The sequence below is a fragment of the Spermophilus citellus genome (genome assembly GCF_964194105.1).
Source record: "Spermophilus citellus genome assembly, chromosome: 1".
NCBI lineage: Eukaryota > Metazoa > Chordata > Mammalia > Rodentia > Sciuridae > Spermophilus > Spermophilus citellus.
The window spans coordinates 131524644-131548957 of NC_138182.1; the positions used below are offsets into that span (position 1 = coordinate 131524644).

The 24314-nt window shown below is 34.1% G+C and overlaps 1 protein-coding gene across 5 annotated transcripts in view; it reads right to left on the reverse strand.

Annotated features, from left to right (window-relative positions):
- The window catches only part of GABRG2 (gamma-aminobutyric acid type A receptor subunit gamma2), a gene marked incomplete at both ends in the record, with an annotated part of 87436 nt that extends 63340 nt beyond the window's left edge, over positions 1-24096 (reverse strand). For all 5 annotated transcript variants that reach the window (XM_081308529.1, XM_081308528.1, XM_081308526.1 and 2 more), the window contains one exon: positions 23990-24096. In XM_081308529.1, coding sequence (XP_081164655.1) covers positions 23990-24096 — 107 coding nt within the window. The remainder of the gene's footprint in view (positions 1-23989) is intronic.
- Between the last annotated feature and the right edge of the window lie 218 nt (positions 24097-24314).

Below are 24314 nucleotides of genomic sequence, written 5' to 3' on the forward strand. Positions count from 1 at the left end.
CTCAGGCTCCTTGTGAGGCTATCCCATAGGAATTCCACACTCCAAAGCACCATTAACAAGGAAGATCTTCCTCCTCATACCGGCATGCTACTTTGGAGTTCCAGAAATCAGGCCAAACTGCATGGCTTTGTATATGCCGTCCTCTGCCTACAGTCCTCGCTTTATTCCCCCCTCTACCTAATACTCGCCATAGCTTATTTCACCTTTTAAATTTCAATCCAAACATCATCTTCTCACCCTGGCCATGCCTGGATGACTTTTCTACATTAGTTGCTCTCTGCACTTTTTATATACTGTAATCAGGAAATTGATGGCTTCTTAGTACTGATCACAATCTGCATTTTTTGCTTTGCCTATTAATTGTCTCCATTACTAACCTATAAAATTCCTTGAGCATGTGTTTAATGAAAATTTGTAGAAATCATCATTTTTTTCTGGAAAACTCATTTTCCCAGAGAAATAATAGCACCAAAATAACTGTTGTTAAATATTCATTGAGTTATAGAAATAACTTGAGGGTTTAAATACTTCTCTGATTTAATTCTTAAAACACTGATATTCCTATAATTATCCTCCTGTTGAGGATAAAGATACACAATTATAGTTACCAGTAGACACTTGATATGCCAAAACAAAACATGTAACCGTTATGCTAAAAGGCTTTGAAAAGAAATTGGGACCAAAGAGTCTGTTACTATACATTCATCAAACAATAAAATCATACAAAATAAATGATTTCACCAGCTCATCTTCCCACAGGAGAATAAATTAGTTTATATCAGAGCCCAATAAAAGATACAGCACCTTCAGCACCAAGTTAATGATATTTAGGTTTCATAAACTAGCCTTTGCAGATACCAATGATTGGATCTTCCCATGGTGAGGAATAACAGCAAAGCTTGCAATTTCACTTAATGGATGGGATAAGCTGCCTCATTTGAACTTCTCCTGTATTTGGAAAGCAATACTTGAGCAGGAGCATGGCTGACATATAAGTCAGGTCATTTTGAAAGATGCCCTCCAGCCTGTGCAGGAGGAGAACTTTAGAAAGTGAAGTCACAAGTAGAATAAGGAAGTTTGCATCATCAGAGAGCACAGAGAACTTTGCATTTGAAGATGAGATGCGGATATCACTGTGTATTTCCAGGAGAACAAGGAGTCTTAAAAGATATTGTGACAATATAATGATCTTGACATATCATACATTTGATTCAAATGGGGTATGAATTCTTATTTTTCCATGTGTATAGATTGCAGGATCACATTGGTTATACAGCCACATTTATACATACAGCAATTTTAAAAAAAAAGATATTGTGATGTTCCAGTTCCAACAAAACTGGAATACCAGTTGTTTTTTTCTGTAGAACACTTCAGGGGTAGAGGTCATTCTGTATTTCTCAGTAACAACCTGTAAGTGACCTATAAAGGACCTATCGAGGGGGTTGTTCCTCAATGCAGCAGGGTGTGCACATGAATGCGAATGTTCACATAGGAGAGTGAAATTTTCTGAAAGTAAATTTCCGTACTTGGAATGACTTCCTTATCTCTCACCAAGTTCTATTCTTTGACATTAGTCTAACACCTTTTAATTCATGTGTCTATTTGACTGAATCAATTATCAGAGATATAAATTCCAGTATGTAAAATTCAAACTTTATTTTATTAATAGTCATCAATGACTCATATCAAATAAATATTTGTGACTTTTTAAAAAGTTTTGTTTTGCAGTGCTAAAGATCACACCCAGCACTGGTAAATGCTAGGCAAGCACTCTACCACTAAACTGCATTCCCAGACCTGTCTGTCAGAATGAATTTTGATTGCAAGTTTCAGGAACATCTAAACCAAATTGGGAAGCCTTGGCACATCTAATTACAAAGACTGAGGTAAGGTGGGCTTTAGCCTGCCTATTTACTCAAAAACTCAGATTTGTTCTATCTCCTCTTCCATTCTCCATGGCATCAGCTTCGTTCCAAACTTTACTTGACCATGTGGTCCTAAGTTGCTGGTGAAGACTCCGCATCACTATGATTCCTTGCTTATACCAATGAAGCAGAGATAAACTTTTCCAAGAGCTCTCTCCAAAAGAGTGAGATCCTTGTTGTCTAAAAACCCTCAAAAATTCTCGTTTTATGTATCACTAGCCTGGAAGGAATCATATATAGAAAACTAGTATCCATAGCTAGAGAATGAGGATATGCTGTATATTTTAGTTTCTCTCTTACCATTAATATGAAAGTGAGAATGGAGCTTCCCCCAAAGTGTGCTGGCTTCACAGATACCACATGAAAATTGGGGCATTTGAGAAGGTTATGAGAAAAAAAAATGTGGAGAAGGAAAACACAGTGGTCACTGAGGAGACAAGGATATGATAGAGGAAGAAATCATCCCTGTGAGGTCATGTTCTAGTAAGTTCATTTTCTTTTAGTTCCCTTATGATTAATTGTTGTTGTTCTTTTGTTTTAACCTTTCTCAAAGAAAAGTGGGAGGTTATGGTGTGGCTAGGACTCATATACTGCGAGAAGAAAATTATTGAGACATTATCTGATAATGTTAACATCTATATATACTATAGCCCAAAAATCCCATTCCTGGATTTATTCTGAAAATGTATGCTTATACATATCTACTAAATAACATGTATAAGAAAGTTCAAAGTTGCATTATTGTCTTAGTACTTGACACAAATGGATATGGCTCAGATAAACAGTAGAATGTAAGAATAAAATATCACATATTTACATAATTAAATATTATACATCAGTAGATATCTATTTATGAATTATGAATTATTAAATTTATAAATCATAATTATGAATTATTGTTACATACAGCAAAAATGAATTCAAGAAATAAAAAATATGAGCAAAAGATATTGTGCATTCATTCATATATATAAAATATGTTATATTCATGTTTATGTAGAATTTATTGACAGGAAAGAATTAAGATGCTCAAAGAAAGGACAGCAGTTACTGTGAAGTCAGAGAAAGAGTACAGAAACTGGGAAAATAATGAAGACTTTTCTGAGGTATTGGCAATATTTAATTTCCACTCTTAGTTGGTGGTTATATTAGTTTTTATTTTAATATGTGATAACTCATTGAGCTGAATTTGTCTTATGCACTTTTATATATTTTTACTTCCCCAAAGAAAAAACAAAGGTTAAAATAATTAGATTTAAATGTCAAGGTTAGAAGCAGAACATTAGGCCCCTACAGACAAGAGCTACTTTTATGTTCAACAGTGGTTTTTTTTTTTTTTTTTTTTCCAAAAGCTTGCAAATGCCTGGCACCTGCTAATATGCCCAACAAATACTTTTCAAAATATTTACTGAATCAATGAGAATATGGGTTATTTTTAAAGAAGACTGAATGTTTGTGAAAATTAGTAAAATTCATCCCCTCTTTTTATATATGTGTCTATGGAATAATTGTAGCTAACACTCAGATGAGCAGCCTCTAGAACATGCAATTGCATAAAGTCCTCTCTCTTCATTAAATGTTATTGATTCTCTTCATGTGAAAACTTAAATGACATACACTGAAAATACTTTTTTGGATTAAAATGAAGTAAGTCAAGGCTAATTCATGAAATGTTTTCTGAAGTCATCTGAACTATCTATGGCTTTTGAACAGAATATATATAAAAGATTGGATGGTAAATTGCAGTTAGAAAGAAATATCAATGGGTAATTATTAAACTGTAGTATATCCTATTTATCTTTTTATAAAGAACTGTAATGTGGTTATTTACAAAAAATAATGAATATAATATTTTCAATTTTTCACTTGTACACCCTTTTCAATGAAATAGACGCTATAGGGACATTGTTGCACTCAACACGATTTCATAACCTGTAAATGGCGTGGGTCATCCTGCACACTCTACACTAATGTGTAATTTTAAAAGCCTAAAGTGGGCTTTATTTGTTTGTTTTGACTTTTATTAACTGTATCATGAGGTAGGTCCATAAGTGTGTGGGTCTCAGGCAGTATCATTTTTCCTATAACAAGGCAGATCTTACCAACTGCACTTGTATTATATTTGGACTATAATGAAAACATGATCACATGCTCAGCCAATGTGGGGGTGCCTCTCCCTCACTCCAGAGACACAACTGGATTCTGCATTTCCTGAAATGTTCCAACTATAGAAATTCAAGATCAATTTTAACCCCCAAAGATATGCAAACCTTAAAAGTTAATGCCAGAGAAGGATATAATGATTTACCAACAAGAAATAGTTCAAGAAGGAAATACTTTGCATTTCTTCATCTATATGATGCATATCAGGCATTTAGAAGGCGCAATGTCCAGCACACACTTAATGTTTAAACAGGGTACAGAACAATCATTCTTAACCCTCGCTCCGTGTTAAAATTACCTGAAGGACCTCATGAAAATGTCAATGCTGAAGGTCACCCTCTTAAAATACTAATGTAATTGGTCTAGGATGACACCAAGACACTGGTATTCAACTAATTCTGAGAAAAGAATTAAGAGCTACTGAGAGAGTATATGACACAGCCCCCCCTTATTTTTTATTTTTTTATTTTTTTTAGTTATTGGCGGACATAACATCTTTGTTTTGTATGTGGTGCTGAGAATTGAACCCGGGCCGCATGCATGCCAGGGGAGCGCACTACCGCTTGAGCCACATCCCCAGCCCCATATGACACAGCCCTTTAAATTTCCAATCTTTCTTTTTAGAATAAATAATCACTTTGGGAAACTGTTCTTAGGTAATTTAGATGTAACTTACTATAGTGTTTCAAGGTATACTGGAAATGCAAAATACCCTCATTCTCAATATTTATGTCCTGTTAAATAGCTGTATTTGTCTCATTAAGAAATTGGGACACCTGCCACTAGAACACAAGACAATTCCAAATGTCACATAGATCATTTTAAGTGTTGTCATAGGCATTAATTACCAAAACATGGCATACACAAGCTCTCAGAATTTAGCAACAACAACAATATATAAACACATAATTACAAAGTTTTTTCTTTTTAACTTTTTTTCAACATATCTAATGATATTGAGGTACAAGTATCAGATTATCTGCAATTAATCCTTAGCCACTACCCTTGATTTGCTAATCTATTTTTTTAAAGAGAGAGAGAGAGAGAGAGAGAGAGAGAGAGAGAGAGAGAGAGAATTTTTTAATATTTATTTTTTAGTTTTCGGTGGACACAACATCTTTGTTTGTATACGGTGCTGAGGATAGAACCTGGGCCACATGCATGCCAGGCAAGCGCGCTACCATTAGAGCCACATCCCCAGCCCAACTAATCTAATTTTTGAAGAGATCAATAACATATGGTAAACAAAAGCATCTTATAAAAACTTGATAGCATTGTTTTTGTTTTATTGCCTTTACTTTGCAGTTTCTTTCATTAGGAAAAAATGTCACTAAATTTACAGATTTGTTTGTTTGTTTTGACTTTTATTAACTGTATCAACTAAAATAATTATATTAAAATATATAGTACTTTATTTTATGAAAAATATTCAGTAAATAAATGGCCATGTATCACCTAGATGTCGTAAAAATCCATAAAGGCAGTTAAATTTGGGAAATGATGCCTTACAGATTTAGATTTCCTAATCCTTAGCTAAACAGCTTATATTTGAGACTCTTTTATGCAGGAAACAGTTGCAGATGGAAAGAAGCACACAAAGTACTATGCTGATATCAAAACACCTCCCATCTATTTAAGGAGACAAACAAATACCTGAACAGCTAGAAAAAGGCACTCTTAAATAACAAGGCAAGACAATAATAAAACATTCTCATGTGGCAGAGCATGACTAATCTGTCTGTCAGCACCTCCAACTTGACACAAGGTTACATCTATCAAAGTGCCTCTGTATTCACTTCCAAATTGCAATTTCTGTAAGAAAGACATTTTCTTCTAGAATACAAATTATTTTAAGGAACTAATAAAACTTTTGCTTTCTTTTCTAATAAAAAAGGTCATACATATATCATGCTCAGACATATAAATATTTGTACTGGGCCCACAAACACAGCATACAACCTGTGTGCACTTTCAAATGGTGTATGAACAGAAGATTAAACTGTTCTAGATCTTGGATTGTTTAAAGGTCACTAAGAGTAAGTGGATGAGAATGAAGGTCAGTTCTAATTCGTATAATACCTGAGTGTTTTTAGATGCATAGTCAAGCATATCAAATTCAGTTGTATTGAAAGTGTTGAAAATTCGTATTGCTGTTTTATCTTCTACAATGCAGTAACAGAAAATGAAAATTTCCAATTTTTACCTCATGTCCAGATGTCTGGAGCCATAGAGCGAATTTGTTCAGGTAACTGTATACACTTTCACTTTCAAGTGGGAATTTTATCAACCTTTTTACATACATCTGAGTGGCTATGATTCCAAGAATATTTCTTTCTCTTCTTTACTCTTTCTTTTCCAAAATTATGATATACCTTTGATCAAGTCATAAAAATTCAAGGTCCATTCTTGTGGCCGAAGCCAATTCTAGAAGACTACCTTAAGTTTAAATTATTTGACTATTGATAAATTATTTTCTCAAAATCAAGGTCGTATTGCTCACTTTTAAAAGTTAATGAGGTTTGTCTAACTTTGTTTTTCTGTTTTGTTGCTAGCAATATTTCTCTTCTTTAGTTTCTCTCCTCCATTAAATAAATAGTCTAGTTTATATTCATATAACATAAATTTATACAACTAGGAATAATCAATAATCCAGATAACAGAAATTTTATGTTCATCCACTCATTTGTGTTTAGTCACAGATTTCCAATGAGCTAAGCAGTAGTTTTAGCACCCAGAACTATTAATTTTTTAAAAAATGTTCTTTATTGAGAATGAGCACCAATTAGTGTTTTCTGAATACATTTGGAAAGTCCAAATGACTTTTGTTGCAATAATTCTGGAATAATGTTAAAAAAGAGAAAAAAATTTTAAAAGTCCTAGTGGAATTTGAAAGAATTCTAACTTCATCAACTTCATCTCAAGTTTAAACATGTTTTAAGTAAGCACATTAGTTTCATATAATAGAAAAGGGATATTTGCATCTCTTACAGATTTCCAAACTTATATCCTTTATTATATAATGTGGCTAGAAAACTTGAATCATTCAGAATTTGCATTATGGAAAAGAGAGTTTCAATTAAATAACAAGGTAACTTCCTGTTTTTATTGGTTATTATTTTTAAAATATTTAGAAAGCCTGAAATCCTAGTGCACAGATTATAAAATGAGGTTCTAATGGAATCCATGTTTCTCCCTTCCATCTTTCTTGTTATTATTTTCTCTCTGTTTCCACAATCCTTAGGTAGTCAAGTGTATCAAATTCAGTTGTACATAATACCTTTACATAATTCTTCAGGTACATACTACCTGTAATATCAAAGCAGAATACATAAGTTTGAAAGGTTCATGACTGGACTGGGGCTGTGGCTCAGTGGTAGAGTGCTTGCCTAGGACGTGTAAAGCACTGGGTTCAATCCTCAGCACCACATAAAAATAAATAAATAAATAAATAAAATTTATTGTGCCCATCTACAACTAAATTTTTTTAAAGTTCATGACTAACACAATTATATATATTCTCCAATAAAATAGAAGAAGTTTCTATTTCACCTAGGAAACTTAATGTGTTCATTTTTTGTAAGCATTCCTAAAAAAATAATTTTAGCTAAAGAAATCACTGCTTTTGAAAAGCTATTATTCTGGAACATAAGTTTTTAATTATCCCATGTAAATATTTAGAAATGGGGTTGATGAGTAATACATTAGGTGTTTGATTTTTACCTTATAAAAGTTATCAAATTGTTCTCCAGGATAACTATATTGTGTTTTCTTCCCACTAGCAATGTATGAGGGCCACAATTGTCCACATTCTACTAACACTAGATCTTGCCGGTATTGTTTTTACTTTATCCAGTCTAATGGGTTTGTAGTGATATCATATTGTAGTATTAATTTGAATTTGCCTGATGACTAATGGCTTTGAATGTCAAACTATTTCATGTGTTTATTTGTTACCTCAAAAAGTAGATGAATCTTTAAGGTGAACTGTATGATATTATTTATCTGGTATTCTTGAAAGAACAATATTCAGTGATGAACACCAGGTTGGTTATTGCAAGGAGTTGAAGGTGGGGAGAAATTGTGAGTGAAAAGGAGTTGGGTGAGGGAGTTTATTTTAGAGGGGTACTTCTTAAATTTTCTCATATTAAATATGAAATAATGAAGCCTATTTTTTTTAAATTTCCTGAGGAAAGGGAAATTTTGTTACTTAAATTGTACTATGGTTTCTTGTTAATTTGACACACATTTTACTTTTTTGATTTTTTTAAAACTTTTACCTGGCATTTTACTTTCCTCAGTAATTCTGGACACATATTAAATCAGCAAGAAAATTTATAGGCATGAATAAGTGTACTTTTATTAATTCTGCCTATGTGAATCCTTACATTTTTTAATCAATCAATTTATGGAAAAATTTGTTAATTTTTTGGAATATAGAGATGGTTTTTGCCATTTAACTCTCCAAATCTAAATCTATATAAACACACTAGTTCAATCTAGTGCAAAAATTTCATAACTGCCATAAAATAATTATTATTTCTAAAATATCAGTATAATAATAGAATTGATAAGTGATTCTATGTCTTTCTTGGATGTAGGATGACACTAGAATACCAAGAAAGCTAAAAGTCAATAATTGAGTTGCGTTGTCAGGCACCTGAAGATCAGTAGGTAAACTGCAGCCCTCACCATTCTTCTAATCATGTAGTAACACTTCTTCCTTAATGACACGAGTGGTATGTATAGATGAAGTAACTCCCCTGACCCACATCCTACCTGAAATACAATTCAAACGTTTTACTGTGGCTACCAGGCCATCTGTTAGCAATAGCTTCTTGTTGGCAAATCCAGGGAATTGCCATCCCTGGTTCCTGTCCTTGAGTCATCTGGACCTTCATTCACGTCCCAAATTACACAAGACTCTTCTTCCTTTCAGGGTCCTGCACCTGCTATTCCCTGCCATCATTCTCATCCTAAGGGTGACAGCTGGCTTCTCTTCAACACCTTACAGTCTCAACTTCTCTTTTTTTTAATTTTTAGAAATTACTTCTGCTTTTATCCATTATTGATAATGCCCTTTCTTGACATCCTATGTAAAGTAAAATTCCCTGGATTTTCTTCATAACATCACATCTTAGTTATTTGTTCCACACTTACCCAAATTTAAGTTATTTTTTTGTTGTTGTTTATTTGTTCACTGTTTGCCTGCCCCCACGTTTTAGGGCACATGAGGATAAAGATATTTGTCTGTCTCCTTGTTTTATCCCCAGGATAAAACAGGCCAACAAAGCATTAGGAACTCAGTTAACAGTTATTGAAGGCAGGAAAAGATTTGTCTATCTCTCTATTTTTTTTTTTGTCTTCATTCTGTTTTGTTTCCATTCCACATTTAAAAACAAGATTTCAGGGCTGGGGTTATGGCTCAGTGGTAGATAACTCACCTAGCATGTGTGAGGCCCTGGATTCCATCCTCAGTACCACATTAAAAAAATATACAATAAAGGTTTGTGTCCAACTACAACTAAAAAATTAAAAAAAAAAAAAAAACAGGGCTTCCCTCAACAAGAGTCAAATAAGGTCCCATGTCAGTCTAGGGGAAAAAATGAACATGATCATGTGAATTTGCATGTTTTAAAAATGAATATAAAATATGTATCTACTTACACAAGTTCCTAAAATCCTAGTCAATAAGTGAAACAAATCAATTTATAGATACAACATTGTCTATAAGTAAGTTTATAAATACAGGCTTACAGTATATTATTATATTTAATACTTTATTGTGTTCAAAAAGCCATGCCTTATTCTAGAATATGAGGTCCACAGAGGAAGTGTGAGGCCTGCCTTGTTCAATGCTTCATCTTCAGCACCTGTTCGTCTCTGTTATCAACAGCAGATTTTGGAAGTAAATGGCATGTAACTTTTGAGATGTTATTATAATGATTGTGGCTTCCATGTTTCTTATGTTTCTTCTCCATATCTCCAAATCCACAAAGAGCCCTGAACATAAACAACTGGAGTTTCCTTTCAGTGGTCACCTAGGGGCAAACTTGGAAGCTTATTGTCCAGCAGATTCAGATGTCTGTAGAACCCTGTTACATAACTTGACGGCAAGCTCATGAGATGTCCTGAACCACAACCACTTAGCTAAGCCACTCACTCCTATATTCCTTTCTCTCAGAAATTTTGAGATGAAAAGAGTTTATTCCTTTTTTTTTTTTTTTACTATTTATTTTTTAGTTTTCGGCAGACACAACATCTTTGTTTGTATGTGGTGCTAAGGATCGAACCCGGGCCGCACGCATGCCAGGCCAGCACGCTACCGCTTGAGCCACATCCCCAGCCCCGAATTTATTCCTCTTCTACTCCTTCTTTTTTTTTTATCCTACAAGTGCTTAACCACCAAACCATATTCCCAGACCATTATTGTTAGTTATTTATTTTTATTTTGAGATTGAGTTTCCCTAAGTTGCTCATGGTCTCAGTAAGTTGCCAAGGCTAGATTTGAATTTGTGATTCTCCTGCCTCAACCTCCCAAGCAAGGATGTTACCAGATACGTAACTATTACAAAGATAAATAATCTCTAAAGATGTAAGAATTTAGAAAAGCCTTAAATTCATGTACTGGAAAACACTTTTGTTAATTTCTTATGTTAACATATGCCTATTTCATGTCCCACTAACTTCATTAAGAGAAATTAAAATGTGTCCTCAAAAACATGTGCATAATAATGTTCATGGTAGCCTTATTCAAATAACCTCACATTGCAAGCACCAAGGAAATAATGGTCAATGCATAGTAACTCATATTATACAATTATAGAAATAAAAGAAGACCACATGATGTGTGCTACATTACTGTATCTCAAAAACATTATTTTGAACCAAAGAACCAGGCAGACACAAAAAATACCTACATTATTCATTTCATCAATATGAGGTTCACAAAGAAGAAAAACTAATCTGTGTTAAGTAAAAAGAGAAAATAGGGGAAAACCCATCTAGCTATTCATTAAATTATAAACAGTTTGTTGAATCTGAAGTATGTCTTTATTTTAAGGAATAGTTGGGGAGAGAAATTCTCTCTGCTATGTTGGGAATGAGTTGGAAGTTAGCAAAATCGGTATCAGAAATTAGCAAAACTGGTATCAGAAAGGTATTTTGGGTGCTGAGGCAGTAACCTAGGTGATGGATGATTTTTCTTTAATTTTTAAATCTAAGAGGCACAAAGTAAAATGGAGAGTTAGTCATGACCTTGAATAACAAAATAGCAGCTTGGATGTTCTCCTTCCTCATTCCTCTCTGGCAGATTCAACAACCATGGCTTTCATTTCATGCTGATCAAAATAGACTTGTCCATCAAGATTAGCAACCCAAGTTTGCTCTGAATCATGAATTGAGTAATTTTGCTTAGCAACTCAATGTCAGTTGTTGCATACTATTTTGGGAAAAATTTTTCTTTACATGTAGTTAGGGAAGTTGTGTTAAGGAAGGAGTCTCATGCAATTGGCTCTTGCCCCTGTGAGGCATTAATCCATATTTTTAGAAATATTACTAGTATCACTGAGTTCACATAAATGATATGCTTAAAATGAATGATATAGATATTTTAGAAACTTAGAGACATTGACAAAATTCACTTTTTCATACAGGTTAAGCTGAAGGACTGAAAAATTCAAAAATCGCTCACATAATAGTAAAAGAATATAAATTGTTTTATAGGAAAGACCTTTATAATATTTGTCAAACTTTTCAAATGTTTGTATAGCCTAAAAATCCTAACTTTCAATCAATGTATATACTAAAGAAAATCAAATTCTTTAATATTCTTGTTATCAGTTATAATGTATGACATTATTCTATATATTAATATGCACTGTACATGTTGAAGTATGTTCCCTCATTTTAGAGTTTAACAGGAGTAGAAGGGTTATTTGTGCCTGTAAGACTTTCCCTGGGAATTATATAAGGACATTATTATAGAAACAGCAATAACCACAATAGGCACAATACTAGCACTGCACAAGGAATGTTTCTATATATGTGATCCTCGGAGTGTATCATGCTAGTTACAACTCAAGGTAAATTTGGGAAGAATTATAATCCTCCTGTTTTATATGAAGAGGCTGAGAAAATGCAATTAAGTTGACTGGAAGTCACTGTATACATGGAAAGGCTGGAAGAGGGAGTCCTGGGCAGGTGATTTCTACAGCTTATGCTCTTAGCCTCCACTCTGCACCTGAGGCCCTGTTTGGTTGTTCTGTTTTAGTTGACAGCCACATATGTTTGCTTTGAAGGAGATAAAGCAGATAAGATGAAAATATTTTTTCCTCCCTTTTTAAAACAGGACAAATTTTAGAGAATACAAGGTGCAATTTTCTTAATTTAATTAAACCAGTAGTTGTTGATCATCTATGAGGAGCTAAACACCCTCTAAAAGCCTGAATTGTATTAGTGCAACAAAATAGCATCTCTTCTCTCATGGAACTTGGTTCAAAGCTAAGATAGAAAGTTAAAATACTAAACCAGCAGACAATAAAATAAAAATTTTCTAATTACTTACTGATGGTTTCAGTTAAGTACTTAGGAAAAATATAATACCAAAGACACTAAGAGGAATTGAGGTATAGGCTAAAGGTCTGTTCATAATAGGGCTTTGAAAGATTATGGTAGGTCTTATAGAGAAGGTGATGCCTAAGCAAAGATTTGAAGAAAGTGGATATTTTGAAGAAATGCTTTGCCTATGAAGCACAATATTAAATAAGACTTTCCCTGTTATCATATGTGACATCTCAGACCTGAGAAAAACAGGTGACAAGTACACTCTCACTGTCATTTGACCACAAACCAGCTCTTGTTTCCCTTTCCTTTGCTGCTTTTCATCCAGGTAATGGAAGTTCAGTGATTCAATGAAAGAGGAGTTCTAGTAGAAGGTTATTAACTTAATAGTAGAATGAACTGTGCAATTTCATATCCCCTCTCCCCACGGTGGTGCTGGATACACCACCAGCTCAGGACAAGAGAAAAAGAATTGAGACAATGAAGACTAACAGGGAAATTCTTAACTCTACCCCAGACAGAAAAACTCAAATACCTGTTCCCTAATGCTCTCTGAAAAGGAGGTTGATAGGGGATTCTTTGGTAAATTTGGCGTACATTTTCTGTAACATGAACAGACTGCTGTTTCTCTCCTGAAGAAACAGAAAGATTAGTTGTTGGCTTTGAACTTCCCCAATTATGAATCTGAGACAGAAAGAGCTTCACTTTTGCCTTTTTCCTATGAACTAAGTGGATGCTACAAAGATAGTCCTGCAGGACCATTTTGAAAAGATTGCCCATTTGACAAACAATACTAGCAGAGACTCAGGACGAATTTATCTCTGGAATGGGGTTGAGGGAATGTCTCATACTGTCAGTCTTCATGAAGCATCACTCAGTCGGCTCAATTCTGTGATGCTGAGGGACTCCAGGGGGACAGAGGAAGGGATTGTCTCCATAGAGCCTGTGAAACTCTCCCTCACCCACCAGTGAAAGATGATTCAGTCTTTCTGCATCTGTTAGGAGATAATAAAAATCTTTCTGCTTTGTTCACTCTCCTCCCTCCTCCCACCCTGATCCTAAAAAGCCAAAGGCAGCAGAATAAAGGGAAGGAAAAGCCTGAGGTTATAGAAACCTGAAGACAGCAAGAAGGATGATTTAAACTGAGTGAGACATTCAAGGATTAATTTAATGAGACTTTAATATCAGAATACGAACTGATGGATTCTCAACCTTAAAGTTAATCAAGAAGCTTTGGAGTGTACCCAACACATTGTCCACAAGTGAGGGGGAGACTCAACAGGTGAGGTTTGGAGGAAAACATAACTTTTAAACCTATTCCCTTCCAAGTCCTGGCTGCAGAACACATCAAGTATGGGAAAATTCAGGCCAATTAAATATCATCTCAAAACAGAAAGCATAGCATTGAATATCTCTGGATTAATACTAATACCTACACATGGCTGCAATTGTATTATTGTCAGGTGTTTTTTTTTTTTTTTTTTTTTTGGTGGTGGTGATGGTAATTGTTTATTTATTAATTTATTTGTACTAGGGATTGATTGAACTCAGAGGTGCTACACCACTCAGCTTCACCCCCAGCCTTTTTTATTTTGAGAGTTTTGTTAAGTTGCCAAGGGCCTCAAACTACAATGCTCATGCCTCACCCTCCTAAATCGTTAGGATTAGAGCCATGTGCCACCAAGCTTAGCATTCATATTTTTAGAAGAGAATATCGCACATTTCAGTACACCAACAACAAATATCTTCTATGTATAAAATAAATCTTGGTCGTAGGGTTAAGGAAGTCACCCAAGTTAATTTAAATTGTACATATTATCTGGGTATAGACTAAAAGTACTCAATTTTTAAGAATTTGCAATAATTTGTTCAAAAAATATTGGTGTATGAGGTTTATAAAGTAAGGATTTAAATAATATGTTACATTATTTTGAAATTGAGACAAAATTAATTCTAAATATACACATCTGAAAATGTTCAAGAGGTTTTTACTAAACATAGCACAATTTTAAAAAAAAAAACAAATATAGAGTTCTATCAGCAAAGAGGAACTTAAAAGGAGATGACTCAGTCAAATGATAATTTTTACCTGGAAACCTCTAAATATTGTTACAGACTCTAAAATTATCCTTTTGAATTTTCTTTACTAAAAAATGGGGGGGGGTGAAAAGCATCTATTAAAAAAGGATAAGTGTATCTGAATGTAGCCTCAGTTAAAAGGAGTTTTGTTTTTGTTTTTTCAATTTTTGGAGTCATTTAAGAGGAATACAGATGCACCCAATCTTTTTAATGTAGCATCTACTATCTTACTGAAATGTTATAATATATCAATATTGGAAAATATCAAGACACTAACATCTCCTTCCTTATGTATTTTTATTGGAACATAGTATATTTTTCACTTAATACTCAAAAATTCCAAAGAAATTCATGCATTTCTTAGTTCTAGTGTATCCAAGTAAACATGCCTTAATATTTATGAAGACAAATTCAGCTCACAAATGATATGTGCATTTAAAGTGGTCATGGTTTCTTCATTACCGTATTTGATTATTCACATGGAATTACCACAGACTCAGAGAAGTTGTATCACTGGAAGATGAAAGTAAGAAGTTAGTTCCATTTCCATGGAAATAGCTGGAAGATCTCTGTTTTATGTATGTATCTGTTGACTATTGTGTGAGAAGTTGCTGGAGTCAAAATGCATTAATCAGTTAATAATTAGTAAATTAAGTCTTTGTAAGGATAGTGTCATACCTCAGTGGTGCTTTTAAAAATTGTCCTTAATATAGATTTATTTATTGCATAGATATTTTTTTTTAAATTCTAAAGAAAACAAGTCTTCAGAACATTTAAGAAATCTATACTTCTCAAAAAAAAATCCTTTTCAAATGCGAATGTCTGCAAAGGACAGCAACAAATCTGACATGAAAAATATCAGAATATTCCAACTATCAAGTTAATTGATTTTGTATGAATTTCTGCTAGTTTGGGAAGCTCAGATTCTCTGTTCCATGCATTCATTACAATCAAAATCTATATTCTGTCAAGAAGACATGTCACTTTCATGTATAGCATTTGCCTGAGTTAAAGCTTAATAATTATTTGCACACTGTCTTGGTAATTACTTATCATCCCCTGTGTGAGAATGTAAACTCTATGATGGTACATACCATGGATTCTGCTGACCCCGAATTACACACACAGTCTCCAGAGAAGAATTGGCTTAAATTCTATTCCTTTAATAAAATGAGAAATTTGACATTTATTTATAATTTTATATATCCATGTTTTTTTTCCAGTTATGTATAACCAGGAAAAAAGAACACTTTTGTGTCAATCATTTATTTTTTAGACCAAAAAAATATAATGAATTTGTATATAGTACATTCAGTTTGTTTGAGACATTTTACCTAAATATGCCTAAATAAATTAAAGAACTCACAGTATATTTGTCTTACTATATAGACTTTGATTCTACAACTGACTTGAGATCATGGCAGGGTTTCAGTTATTACAAAGGATCATTGCTTTAAAAATATCCCTTGTTTTCTTCAGTGCTATGTTACTTGGTATTCATATGGTTTTCTTTATGAATGGGTAGAGAGTATAAATAAGTGCTACTTATTTACATGGTACTTTATCTATGCAGAGTTATACAATGATTTTATAATAATATAGTATTATTACCATATTTTGTGTACTTATAGTATAATACTACAGGGATTAATATGATTTGGAGTTAAATATTTTATTTTTACCCTATGCCACTAATGTGTAACTTAAAAACAGCTTTTTATTCCTTTTCAAGGATATTTATCCTGTAGTACATGGAACAAATAAAAAGAATTAACCTTCCCAGTAAGAGAAGCTGGAGAGTCCTTTTGCTTCTCAAAATAATCTAAGTTACACTTAGAAAAAGAGTGGCTGTACTTGTGCCATGTAGCCTGTGCACTAGGACTGCAACAGGAGGTATCCTAATCCTTCCCTGAAGCTGAGAGTCACAGAGTCTTGAACAAGTTCTTTAACTTCTTTGTATGTCACTTTTGGCAATTCTCATGAGCAGAAAATATTTTTTATGTAACACAAGTCTATTGAGAAAAAAACAGAATGGGGATATAGACATTCTTGTAAAAAACTAAAGTTCCATTCAACTTCTAGAAATGATAATTTCTAATTCCTCTAGACTTTAAAACTTAAGTGTGTTAATATTGTTATCACAAAAAAGATAATTAAGCAGTTGCTTGTACTACGATGATAAAAGTACATCATCCTTTAATATATATGTATTACAAATATACGTATCCAGATACTGAAGTGGTGATATTATTCATATTTTAATATTCAGTATAGTTTACTCAATTTTGTCTTGCATTTTTCTAAAAAGTTTGTTAAGTATTATGGTTTGGATGAGAAGTGTCCCCTAAAAGGCTCATGCTAGGTAATGTAGAAATGATCATAGGTGAACTTATTAGATCATAAGAGCTGTGACCTAATTGATTCATTAATTAATTTATAGATTAATAATTTTAGTGGATTTACTAGGCGGTAACTGTAGGCAGATGAGACATGGCTGGAGGAAGAAGGTCATAGGGACATATCCATAGAGATTATATTTTGTCCCTGGTACTTGCTTGACCCTCCCGCCACTTTCCTGCTGCTGTGAGCTGAGTTTTCCTCTGCCATACCCATCCACCATGATGTTCTGCCTCACCTCAGGCCCAGAGCAATGGAGCAGGCTGACCATAGACTGAATCCCAAACCATGATCTCAACATAAAATCTACCTATTCTAACTTGTTTTTATCAGGTATTTTGGTCACAGTTATGAAATGCTGACTAACATGGGAAGGAAACTGAAGAATATCATTGAACATGTTATCCTGCAAATTTGCTCACTGGATGGCAAGATCTCTTTATAGGTGAGATGTCATGCAGTAGTTAAGCTTCTGCATAATGAATGAATTGCAAATTAAATTATTCTTTACTTACATATACACAGCATTTGGGGAAATAAATTTTCAAAATGTAATTCTGGTTTAGCAACTAAATAATGTCATTTAATATGTTCCTAAACTCATCAAAATAACAAATAGCAAGCTCCTCTTAAATATTTCTATATAGAGCTTTTCAACAATATAATAAGATAAAATTTAGTAATGGTGTAATTGATGGAGATTGATTTTTCTCAAACCAGTGTCAGAATAGATTAAATTGAACTCTTTAATTTAGTCAATGGGCCAACGGCATCTACTGTATCTGTCCTAGACTCTGGTCATCTGAAAATAGACTCAGAATTATAAATATTAAAGTTGATGCAATACAATTAGCCTTCACTGGAATGACAGACTTGCAGTTCTACAAATTATTTTTGCCAAATTGATCACAGGAGATTGATTAAAAGTTGCAATTAAGGCAGTCTAGAAGTTAGATCACTATGGTGTATTCACAATGCAAGTGCTCTAAGATTCAAGATTTCAATCTGTATGGATATTCCAGATGGGACACTTTATTCTGGTAGATTCAAAGAGAGTACATCCTGATAGGGATGAAGGTCAGGGGTGCAGTGCCTGATTCACATGAGCAAAGTCCAGGTTCAGTCTTCAGAACCACATATGCACAGCTCAAAAACACCATTCTACTACTAGGTTAAAAGAGCTAAATGGCATTGTCAAATCCAGAAAATATTCATACTTTCAAACCTCCTTGTATCATGTATGTATTGTGTGTGTATGTATATATATGTATATGTATAACTATATATTTATATTAAATATACACACACACACACACACACACACACACACACACACATGCACATTGACTCTTCACCATGACTCTAAAGTAATTATTGTCAATCATGTTTGATAGACTAAGAAACCAAGACTACAGACAGAAGAAATGACTGGCTAGAGGGAAACATAATTAGAAGATGAGTTTGTTGGTAAATATAGCATGCAAAATGATGAGTAAACATGGTACATGTATATAATGATAAAAGTACAAATATGTATATATATATATATATATATATATATTTATGTATATATATATATTATATAAAGGTAACTGGTTATACTTTAGATATTTTAATAATTACCTTCTCTGTTTCTTTTATCAGTTTAAATTTCTTAATAATCTTTTCTTACAAGTGTAGTCACATGGCAAGGTCATAAGATATTTACACTGACTTAAACTCTGAATAGTCTATCTTGGAAAGGCTGGGAATTGCAGCAGAGAGGTAGCCATGACCCTAGTAACACAATATTTACAACAGTGATATTGTCACTAACATCAATCTTAACTTCCTTCCCATTTGAGTGAAAATCCTTGGCATGAAACAAATTTTAAATTCTGTTTTAAATTAAATATTCTGTGACAGTTCTTTTGAGGAGATTGACTATTTAAAAATGAATCTAATATATCAGAGAGAGATTTATGAAGCTAATTATTTAAATTAAAAGATAATTTTTAAACTCCAGCCTCCTGTCCTCATTTTGTTTAGATAGTGACTGGCAACTAAATTCTAGGAAACTCTGAGTCATTAATATTTCTTTCTTCTTCTTTTTTATTATTATTCAGGTGCTAATTTTAGTGTAATAATAATATTTTTAAAATATTATTTTTAGTTGCAGTTGGACAAAATACCTTTATTTATTTATTTATTTTTATTTGGTGCTGAGGATTGAACCGAAGGCCTTGCATGTGCTAAGTGAGCACTTTACCATTGAGCCACAATCCCAGCCTCACTGTAGACTATTTATAATGCTATGCCTACCACTAAAGCAATTAAATATGCTGTGGAAATGTGATTTTCTCTATCTAAAACCAGGTGAAACATTTGAAAGTAAGGGAATTACAAGATTATCCCTAGAGAGTACTTACGTAAGTAAATAGAGTTTGTTTGTTTGAAAATTCACAATATTTTCTCTATGTGAATGGTCATAATTTATAAGTTAAAGTCTCTGTGAAATTAAATCATGGGATAGAGTAAATTCAGGAGCTCTCAAAAATGTCACCTGAAGCATTTTTACTCAGCAACATCTAGGAAGATAAAATAAATGCTCAACATCGCTAGCAGTCAGAGAAATGCAAATCAAAACCACCCTAAGATACCATCTCACTCCAGTAAGATTGGCAGCCATTAAGAAGTCCAACAACAACAAGTGCTGGCGAGGATGCGGGGAAATGGGTACACTTGTTCATTGTTGGTGGGACTGCAAAATGGTGCAGCCAATTTGGAAAGCAGTATGGAGATTTCTTGGAAAGCTGGGAATGGAACCACCATTTGACCCAGCTATTCCCCTTCTCGGTCTATTCCCTAAAGACCTAACAAGAGCATGCTACAGGGACACTGCTATATCGATGTTCATAGCAGCACAATTCACGATAGCAAGATTGTGGAACCAACCTAGAAGGCCTTCAATAGATGAATGGATTAAAAAAATGTGGCATTTATACACAATGGAGTATTACTCTGCAATAAGAAATGACAAAATCATAGAATTTGGGGGGAAATGGATGGCATTAGAGCAGATTATGCTAAGTGAAGCTAGCCAATCCTTAAAAAACAAATGTCAAATGTCTTCTTTGATATAAGGGGAGTAACCAAGGACAGGGTAGAGACGAAGAGCAGGAGAAGAAGATTAACATTAAACAGGGATGATAGGCGAGAGGGAAAGTGAGAGTTAAGGGAAATTGCATGGAATTGGAAGGTGAGCCTCAGGGTTATACACAATTACATATAAGAGGAAAGGAGGGGTAGGAGAAAAATTATATAAGTGGAAGAAACGATTTATAGTAGAGGGGATGGAGAGAGAGAAGGGGAATGGAGGGGAGGGGAGGGCAGGGGGGACAGTGGAGAATGGGATAGACAGCAGAATACATCAGTCACTAGAAAGGCAATTTGTAAATCAATGGAAATGTAACTGATGTGACACAGCAATCTGTATACGGGGTAAAAATGGGAGTTCATAACCCACTTGAATCAATCTGTGAAATATAGTATATTAAGAACTATGTAATGTCTTGAACAACCAACAATAAAATAATTTAAAAAAAATATTTAGTTCAACTTATCAAAAATTAAATAAAATTCATTTCTGCTCGATCTATCTTTGAAAACAATTCTTTGTCACCCTAACTATGAGATATTTTATTCTAGTAGAAATAAATGTCTTTCCTACTTACCATAAATCATTTTTTGTTGTATTTTAATTATTTTTCTTTCTCTTATGATATTTTTACTCTGAGACAGAATCAAGTTGGATTAAAAAAATATAAAATTTGAATTACAAAATCATGTAAAACTTATTTGTATTTGAATGTGGATATAAATAAATAGAATTTGTGAACATACTTAGGTACATATTTATACATGTACATATCTTTGGGGTTTTTTAGGCACTGTTTTTATATATATATTATGTGAGTTTATTGAAATTCTTTTTAGTATTCATAATTTCTTTTGGTTTGTATAGTATACTAAATGATTTATATAAGAGTAAAACCTGTCTGGATACAAAATTGATTCACTATGCCCATCTCAATAATAAATATCAAAAAGCAAAGTATTCATAAATATTAAATGAGGTGATGAATAAACTTTTGGAAGTTAGAAAAGTATAGGCCTCTTCTTCTGAATGAGTTCTAGGGTACTTTTGGAATGCATATTTCTGGACTCTACTAATGATTCAAAATCATTAGTGTATAGCATAGCAATCTCTAGTTTGGTTAAGTCTTAGGTGGTTCTGTGACAGCACTGCAAGAAAGATACATGACATTTCGGAAGATTTTGAATTTTTAAAAGAACTACTTAATTGCTGAGAAAAGATATTGGTTATCAATATGCTCACTCTAATGTTTTATTTTCTTATTTGTTTTATATTTATGTAGACACAATCGAATGAGTGTAGTCTTTTCATAAGGAGTGAAAGTTTTTTTTCCAGAAATTTGTCAATTTAAAATGTCAATTAAATGTTTGTTTTATTTTCCTCCAACTTTCTATATGACTCTACCACTAGTATTTAAACTCAAAGGCTCCTAGTTTCCAAGTTTTTATTTTTACTTTTTTTTTCAGTTCTTTCTCAGGGTAGCCTCATACATCAAAGCTTCTGTTTGCATCCAGTCTTACTCAGCCATTCAAATTGCTTGTTTATGGGACTGCAGCAAACTGAAATTCTGATCACACTCTCTGCATCAAGCTGCAATGACTCCATTCTTGGTTGCTACTGAGAAAATGTTTTAAAAAATCCTTCTATTGGAGATATTTTCATGACACATAATTCTCATTACTTGAAGCTCCTTTAAAAGCTCATTTGGGCTGCTTCTGTTATAATTGAAAAATAAAATATGTCATAAGGTATTGATTTTCATATGATATTAGAAAAAAGTGGGACTGTTACAACAATGAGCCATCCTAAATACTGTAGTATTTAAATAACAATAAAATTAATTTTTGTTAAAATAGAACTGTTAGAAACTATATATATAAGAATATAAACCCTTCTAATTATAAAATTATTTATTTGAAGCGAGTATAAAAGAAAGATGTATTCCCCCATGTCTTGTCTAGGTTTTAATCCACAGGTTTCTTCAACTCTAGGAATATAGGAAAAATACTTTCTATTGGTAAGCAACTATGAACTCTCTAATTCTGTAAGAAAGATGAAGAACCACATATAGCATTAAACAGGAGAACGTGTGTGTGAATTTTGAATAGAAAAATTATTGTTCCAGGGTTCCACTAAAATGTATTTCACATAGAACCATTTTCAAAAAGGTCCTCTTCTTTTCTGAGTAAACTTCTTAATCTTACACTTTTAATGAAAGTGTATTCTATTTTATAGAAAAGGAATAGAATACAAAAAACACTGGAGGAGTTGAACAGACCTGTCTTTGTCAGCATCTACAAACTTATCCCTTTTCTCCTTGTTTTGCCTAAAACTCTTCTTTTTCAGACAATTGCATGTTCCATCACCCATCCTAGAGAACAGGGGACCAAAGCAGTTGACCAGATACACTTAGCAAAAGTAAAATGAAGCTTAACCCCCATTCCTTCCAGCTTGGTTATAACTACTATCTAAGAGTGCTAACTCCCAAGAGAACCTTGGGGTAGTCTGGATTTCTTCTATGGCTATTTGTTTTTCTTTTTAGGGGGTAGGGAATAAGGCAATTTAGGGTAATTCTTATACAGTTTTATTTAAAAATAGCAAAATAGAGGAGTATAATTATTGTAAATAGTGGATCTCTAACCTGCTTTTGGTCCTGGTTGGAATTTGAGATATGGTGGAGGCTATTTATGTAGGTAGATGAGTGGTTTACTATACTACATGGAGGGTTATCCCTAATGCTCCAGCTTCAGGAAAGTTCCAAGAATTTAGATGCAAGACACTTTGTAGCACACTCATACTCAGGATTTTTAGGACTCCCTCCCCCCTCCTCTTTTCTACTCAGTGCAGCAATGCTATAAAACGTTAATGCATACTTCAGAATTTTGGCCTCACATTCATTTGGTTCAGCATGTTTTCCAACACTGCAGCAAGGCCAACTCTTGCAGACATATATTCCCCTGAGCATTCATTCAACTACATTCCCATCCACCACAGGGAGGGAGTAGCAATAACCAGTGCAGGGTCTCTAGGCTTTATTTTTGCTCCTTGGCTCCATGGGCCTTCTACCTGACTATAGGGATGTCCTGTGCAGAATTAGAGATGCTCTATCAGGTTTGACAAGCCGCCTTCCATCGGGCCCAGAGCAGGACCGCTGTCCTTGGTGCTGAACCATGTTTGCCCATCAGGAAGTCGGCTGCAGGGTCAATGGGGCTGGATAGAAAACCTGGCTAACTGAATAACCAGGTGCAGGAACAAGGGATACTTTGGTGTATAGAAACAGAGTTGCCCCCGCCCCCATCTTCCCTCACAACATCTCTCCTGTGTGCGCCAGGACCCGATTTGCAGTTTTCTCCCCCAGACCCCCACCCAAATGCCTTCAACATGGCCTCATCCTCAGGCGTGTGCAGCAAAAGCCCACCTCAACAAATCGCACTGCAGTAATAGAGAAAGGCTATTCCCCCAATACCAAGTCTAAAGGGATAGTTTTACCGCTGTCAAACAAAACCAAAATAAAATCCAATACATGAATAAATAAACCAACGTAACCTTCCTCTTTCATCCCTCCTGTTCCCGCCCCATATATTCACTCTGCCCCAGATTATAAAGCCCCAAATCCTAGAAGAGTGTTTTAAATCTGGGTGGTCTTCCTAGTTCCACATCCCCACCCCTTCCCCCCACCTCTCGTGGGGAAAAAAAAAAAAACGACGCCTAAAAAGGCACATCTTACCCTGGGTAGAGCGAGAGCAGGAGCAGAATCCACACCGTCATTTTCTGTGAAAATACAGGAGTCGAGTAGACAGAGCTTCCTGCGCTCCATATATTTGGCGAACTCATCGCTTTTTTTTTTTTTTTTTTTCCTCTCTCGTGTCTCTTGCCTCTGGTTGCAGAAGAATCCCTCCCCTTTGTATTATTATTATGCTTATGGTTTGATGGTGGCTCCCCCCAACTGCCTGTAGTAGGTCCCGTCACTGGGGAGATGTATTGCTACCAGCTTCGGGATTAATATTCAGGGGGCAGAAATAAGATCAGCACAAACGCTTGCAGATACCATC